Source organism: Abrus precatorius, unplaced genomic scaffold, assembly GCF_003935025.1.
Source record: "Abrus precatorius isolate BTA unplaced genomic scaffold, Abrus_2018 Scaffold6, whole genome shotgun sequence".
Lineage (NCBI taxonomy): Eukaryota > Viridiplantae > Streptophyta > Magnoliopsida > Fabales > Fabaceae > Abrus > Abrus precatorius.
Window position 1 is genome coordinate 12,283,687 of NW_020874406.1, and position 7,130 is coordinate 12,290,816.

Genomic DNA, 7,130 nt, shown 5'->3' on the forward strand with positions numbered 1-7,130 from the left:
TTGCCATGAGAAATATGTTTCTCTTTTTGTAAGTATAAGAAACATGTCCTGTTGATAATTATCTTGACGTTTAATTTGTAGGGAATTAATACCCAACTGGCAAAACGTTGTTTATACCTACGTACAGACACACAAACACATATGAAAAGGAAAGCTCACACGAAACATGCGGAAACTGTTTTACGGAAGAATTAATGGTAGGGGTTATTTGGATAGACAAAATTGGCAACTTGGTTGGGAAGGTGGAAGAAGGCCAAGACCCTATATGTCTGTCATATCATATTGTTGTAAAGCTTTAATAATAACACCAACGTATGAAAGACGGTCCTTAGCCTCTACACTTTGTTCCTCACTCTTAATAACATTCCATGCGGTCGTACTCGTTTATTAGTCACCCCAATTAACTGCACCACTCATAGCAATATTAACACCAATCATCACAACGGAACAATTCTTCTTCCCATTCTCCTGCAATCTCTGAGTGGAGGTCAACATTGGCGCCACGCCCTAGTCCTCTCGCTATGAAAATTGAAAACTCTTATCTTGTTTTATTGCATTAATCACCAATCAATTCTAGCCTCTCAACTTCCTTTCCCCTATGCATGGACTAGTTTGTTTCACACGAGCATATTGTGTATGTATTACATTAAGTCTTTCGAGTCAACCCTGTGAGTACTCCTTCCGTACTATATATTTAAATAGTATATATACACCAGAAAGAAAAAAAAAAGCAGTATATAATACAACGTTTGATTAAGAAAAAGTTGAGAAATGAGAAAGAAAAAATGTAAAAAGAATATAAAAAAAAAGTATTAAAAAAAATATCCATATAAATATAAATGACAGGGAGAATAACTATATATATATGGCAACAAAACGAGCAAGGGAGAGTGATTTTGATTTTTATGAATTGTTCTCTAATTCGTGGACTTGTCTTCCTCATGTCATTTGATCTCAGGTGTTAATGAAAAGTTGAGTCCCTCGTATTCTTAATAAATTCTATTTTTTGTTTGCTGAGAATAAAAAAGTTCATGCATGCATCTCATAACAATTATCGTTTCTTGTACTCTTTATCATATTTAATTTGATCTCAAACATTTGTGAAGGGTTAGGATATTCCAAATTGTTACTAATAAAATAATGTTTTAGTCGTATGAGAACACAATAGTATATATAAAAATGATCCTCGTACATAATTTATAAATAGTTATTTTCTTGAGATAAATGGCTTTTAAAATGCCATTTTTTTTAAAAATAAAATATTATAAAAATAATAATCTATTTTACTTCATTCATTATTCAAATAATAAAATAAAAATTAAGTTCAATTTATTATAACATGTCTAAACAATAAAATAAAATAAAATAAAATATTTATTTTATTACGTTTCACCACCCTCTTTCATTTAAATCCTTTTCATTTCCCTCCATTCTATAACATTCAATACCCTTAATTATCTAACTATTATGCGTAAATAAAATTTAAATACGGTAATACTTCTAAATCAATTAACTTACGAAGATGTTCGGATGAAAATACGTGTCCATCACTGGTAGGTGCGATTAAGTTCATCATCATTTTAACACACAAGTTGCATTCCTTAGAGAGCAAATAGGAGGAGGTGAGATAGGATTGTTTGAATAAACCAAGCACCTCTAACTCTAAACTTACTGAAACGACATCTCTTATATTGGCCAAAAAGAAGAGGGCACAGATAAACCAATAACAAAAGTTGACATCATAAAGCAACCAATTCTTATCGGCACGAGATGTTGTCTTCATGAGGTTGAACCAGGGACCACTACCACCAAATTATCTTTGATTTTTATTTTATTTTTGGTAATTCTTGTTGTTCTTAGCATCCAACCAAACTTGTACAGCCAAATGGTATTGTCCTTTAGCAATATTCTTTTCTTTTCATAACAAACTACAAATATCTCCAACCCTCGGAAAAAGAATATTATTTGCCACTAGTTCAGTAGTTAATGGAAGCCCCAAAGAAAATAGCCCTCCGAAAGAATCGAACCCAGGATTAAGGAACATTCCAATAATTCAAAAGTATATGAACTATATGGTTTATTAGTTGAAGAAAAAAAATAATTAACTAAACAAATTTTGTATAAATCTTGACTTACGAATTCCAATTCCAAAATATAGGCATGAATACACATGTCGAAATCAAACTATACGTTATCTAATCAAGTATAGCTTTATGTATGGAATTAAGCATTAATTGTGTAGTATATAATTTGTTGTGCGTAGCTAGCTAAAGGATAAAAAGAAAAAACTAATCTTAATTATACCCACTTAATTACTCACCATGCATTTTAATCTCAATTCCGTGCGTCCTCCACGATCAACTCAATTCAAATCAATAATATCCATTTCATCCTGCCAAATCATGAAGCAGTTGTGCACCCATCAAATTTCTATAAGGCAGGTTTTGTCCTTCGCCGTCCAAAAGAGAGTACTGAACTGGTTGACAATCTTCAATTTGGTCCCTTGGATAGTACAGCGAACTCTGAGTTGTTGGCGGGAACGCTAGGCTCACCCCATGCTGCTGTAGCCCTAGCGTCAAAGACACCCCATTCCCACCATTCAAACTCTGGTTGTTCCCATCATGATCGTTACTACTGTAAGAAACCATGCCCGATGTGTGGTGCGTGTAAGATGAAAAATCAAGCTCCACCGACCCAAAGCATTGTTCTTGTGGGTTCATGTTGGTGCTGTTCTTTGGGTCGTTTTTGTTATCTGGGGTGTGGTTGTTGATGACGGAGGACGCACACTCAGAGTCAATTCGGACAAGTGTCGGCTTCTGATCCTCGGAACGTGAAGAAGCAGGTGGTGGGTTTTGAACATTTGGGTTAATATTATCATCTGGATCGGTGCCCGCCTCTGAGGAAGCTATATTGTTTTCCTGATCCTTCAGCTCCTCCAAGTACATTTCCTCCACCATTGGCTTCCAAAGTCTCACCCTTGCATTGATAAACCAATTTGAAACCTGCTTTGAACATAGATAAGGGTCATTGAACGGGGTTTCCAACTTTCACTAGAATACATATAATATAATATTATTATATAATTAAGACTTGATACCTAACGCCTATTTTATTATGTAAAATAATGTACGGAAAATCAAGTGTGAATATTTGTGTGTTTGAGAAAGATGTGGACGTGCCTGACTTCTCGAGAGACCAGTTTGGCGGGCTAAAATATGTTTGTCAACATCGCTTGGATACCTGCAAAAGTTTACTCTCAAAAATTATTTAAGAATCTGACCTTCAATATTAGCTAGCAATTAGATATCAACAGAAAAGTAGGAGTAATAGAGAGGACCAAATTAAAGGATTATATATATGTCCACATTGCAAGCAAAATGATTGAAAGTAATATGACGAAATACCAACTGATGGAATCCGAATAGTGATGCACAGAAACTACCAAAATGTACCACAGTTTTTGTAAGCATAAATGATTGAGATTCTACGCATGAGAAACTTGCGGTACTATCAACTTGCAGTTGTTCTCTTTTTCAATTTTGGAGAGAACATTGATTCTTCAGCAAAATTCATTTTGTAGGTTTCTTATATTAGGACATCAACATATTCTAGCTAACTAGCAATTACAAAAGATAGAAGAGGATGCGTAAGTGAGTAAGAGAGAGAGAGAGAGAGAGAGAGAGAGAGAGAGATTTTTACGGATGGAGAAAATGCTCAAAAAGCCAAGCTCGAAGAACGGAGACAGATCGCTCGGGAAGGCCACGTTGGGGTCTCCAAGGATGCGTTTCCATCATGCTCATTTGTTGGAAGGCTCTTTGTTGTCTGAGGGCTTGGTCAATGATTTTAAGCCTTGGTGTTTCACCCCTTGTTGTGCCTGGTGCAACTGGGTCTTTCTCTCCCATGGCTTTCCTTGTGGCCTGAATCTGCCCCAATATCCCATCCTTCAAACATCTGAAATGTCTCGACATGGCTTTCAAAGCCAACGCCGAGTACACCGTGGCTGCACCATTCCCAGCCACAGCTTCAAACGATGACACCACGCTTTTCATCTGATTGCGGTAGTGCTTGTATCTTCTGTCAACCTTCATTGAAGCCAAACCAAAGTTAAATAACACATGGATCCTCACTTTAATTTGAAAGTTACAGCCACCATAAAATGAAAATGATTCAGCATGCTATATATATAGTAGAAAGTGTAGAAACATGTATGTTGGCAAGAAAAGGAAAAGGGGATCGATAGAGGTTTGTGCTGTGAAGGTAAATAAAAAAGGCTCAATTGTCACGAGGTGAGCATTAATGAAAGGGCCCTTAGTGGCTGCTCAATTAGTTCAGGAATCAAAATCCAAAGACCCCAATCCCATCAACCACACACACCACCCAAAAGTTAAAGGACACTGGATGTAATGGATAGATAGATAGAGAGATAGATAGATACCAATTCACTTGGAGTAAAGGCGCGGTTTTACTCTCACACACCTTTTTTCCATATTTTGAGGAGCGATGGATAAAGGTATTATTTCCTTGCAAATAAAAGTAGATGGGAGAGGAAAAACAGTCTTAAATGAAGTGAAACAAGATTTGGAAACATCAAACATATATACCTCTTCCAGCATCGAAAGCAGCTTTGTCTTTCTCTTTTGCAATTCCACGAATTCTAGGGAGGTAAGAGAATGCTTCTTCGAGGAACCGACACCGTTATTATTATCCTCTTCCCACTGCTTGTTCTTGTTTGACGACTTTGGCTTTGGCACTTCGCTTTGCTTTGTGCCTAGACTACAAAACTCGTTCAGAAGGTCCTGTGCAGGTACCAGGTACTTTGAGTTCTTGAGCAAGAAATGTCCTTGTTGATAAAGATTCGCAGGCTTAGCACTCAAATACCCATCTTGTAACACCTGTTGCTGTTGAACAGTCACTGATTTTCCAAAGAACCCCTCTCTGGAAGTTGAAACAAAATCAGGATGGTGGCTTGTTTGTCTTAGCTCAAAAGATTGCAACCCAATAGTGGAAGGGTTGGTTGAACTAAGAGAGAGTGAAAGACCTTGACTAGGCCTTTCGTTCCCTTCACAAGGGAACACACACCTTAAGGAAGAATCATCAACGAGTAACCTGTTGTTGTTCTCTTGCCACGGAGCTGAATCGTGAGCTCCCACGATTAGATTCTCGCCACTTGTTTCAGATATCGCTTGTGTGAAATCTGAAGGCTTGTTGTTATAGTCATGGTGGTAGAAAGTGGTGGAAGAGTGATTCATGGTTTTGGAAGAGGAAGGACCAGGTTTGGCGCTGAAAGTTTTCCACATGACAGCGTTGGCGTCGCCCTTTGGAAACCCTATCATTTCCATGCCTGTGGTGAGGTTGAACATCTCTGGGTCTGACACAAAGCCTTGGATCTGGTTCACTAGATGAGTCTGCATCGTTGGGTTACCCGATGATGCATCAGAATAGCAGAATCCACCTGATGATTTGTCTTCACACAGTTGTCGAGCCATGAAATCTCATCAATTGCTTCTTCTAATGTTCTTCTCAATTGATTAATTGGTTTCTCACCAATTATTTATACTCCTTCTTCCTCTTGCTTTGATTTCTTATGTTGGAATATATATTATAAACCCAAAAACCACTGAAACAGAGTTGAAAAGCATCAAGAGAGGTTGATAGCGAATTATTTATAAGCCCAAAAGAAAAAAGGAAACAAGGAAAAAATTAAATTGAATAGTTGTTTGGTTGTTTCTGTGGAAAGTAATTAAATAATTCCAAGATCTTACCGTAATGGAAGAGTGGAATAATTAGTTAGGTGCGTTGGAAACGGATCAAAGTAGTTGTAGCAGTGGTGGTGGTGGTGGTGGTGGTCGGTGGAGGGTACTTGAGGAAGACTACGGTGGGAAATTGGAGAGTAATTAGTAAGAGCGAGCTTCTTTTATCTCAGACTTGTTCTCTTAATAAGCCAACATAGAGGTACCATGAAAACCAACCTAGGAACAAGGATGAGAAATACTTCCTCAGAAATAGAAGATCAGATAGGGGTGATGATGACCTTCATGCCATGATCATCATTTCATATATGCCCACCTTCTCTCTCTTTCTCTCTCTAGTAGAAGTGGGTCAATGCAAGATATAAATACAACCAAAATAGAATTCCGGTACAGGAGAAAAAAAATATCAAGGAAATTTCCTCAATTATTTCTTACCCCTAAGTACCTACAACCGGTAAAATAAATTATATTATTAAAAAATTATTTTAAATTGAATGCAAATAATTGAATTTATAAATAAGCATTGTCAGATACGAGAATTATTAAAAAAAAAAAAACAGACCTTCTCTACTTAGTACTTATGAAGGACCAGGAGCAACAGAAAGTAATGATCGTCCTTTGCCTGGTACATATACTACAAGCCGCCACATAAGTTGCTCTCTGATTTACGAAAATGTTGATTTTTTTAACAAATTCTGCTTTTAACCCCCACAGCCAGAGCCAAACCCAAACCCGTAATAATGCTGCCATGATAGAAAAATTATAGATTTGTAGGGACTCTATTCGCCCATGAATTTGATTATTTATTCACAATAACAAGGCCTCGGAGTTATTTTTTTAAAGAAATAACGGTGATGGGATTAAGAGGATCTTTGTAGGGAAACGAATCCCAAGATCGAAGTCATCCTATGTAGGAGTCTTTTCCAGGCTTTTTCAGATGGGTTTCAGCAATTGAACTCTGTTTGGGATGAGTTGGTGGGCCATGGTGCTTCCCTCTCTGCTCTTCCAAAAAAAATAATAATATAAAATAAAATAGTATAATAAAGGGTAGCAGAGTTTTCTGTTGCGTTGTTTAATCTGTATTCTGCTGTGTTCTTACAGAGCGAAGGGATAGGTAGAGAGAAGAAGTGAAAAGAGAAAGAATAGATGCGCCTGGGTTTGTGTAAAATGTTCCTAAAATAAGGGACTGAGCGCGAGATGAGATATTGAGATGAGGTGGTCCAATCTTTGCCCATCTAATTCTTATTAATTGGTGTATTAAAGCACTCCACCCATCCTCGTCTCTCCATTTTGCATGGGACCGCATCTTTTCTTTTAATTTATTCATCATCCAAAATATGTCCCTTCCACGCGCTATTCCATTTCATTGCAACTCAACAC

At 37.1% G+C, this 7,130-nt stretch overlaps 1 protein-coding gene across 5 annotated transcripts; it reads right to left on the reverse strand.

Moving 5' to 3' along the window:
• Positions 1–1,584: 1,584 nt before the first annotated feature.
• On the reverse strand, positions 1,585–6,900 carry LOC113868381 (homeobox protein BEL1 homolog). Of its 5 annotated transcripts, XM_027503888.1 has the most exons (7): positions 6,313–6,845; positions 5,970–6,195; positions 5,763–5,870; positions 4,602–5,617; positions 3,700–4,082; positions 3,180–3,240; positions 2,038–3,002 (listed from the first exon to the last, which is right to left on the reverse strand). In XM_027503888.1, exons 4-7 carry the CDS (start codon positions 5,484–5,486, stop codon positions 2,388–2,390), a joined length of 1,944 nt encoding a protein of 647 aa, XP_027359689.1. In that variant the 5' UTR covers positions 5,487–5,617; positions 5,763–5,870; positions 5,970–6,195; positions 6,313–6,845; the 3' UTR covers positions 2,038–2,387. The 5 variants fall into 5 exon arrangements, with proteins under 5 accessions (XP_027359685.1, XP_027359686.1, XP_027359688.1 ...); XM_027503884.1 differs by having other exon boundaries at positions 1,585–3,002; positions 5,763–6,195; positions 6,313–6,900; XM_027503885.1 differs by having other exon boundaries at positions 1,585–3,002; positions 5,763–6,085; positions 6,313–6,898.
• Between the last annotated feature and the right edge of the window lie 230 nt (positions 6,901–7,130).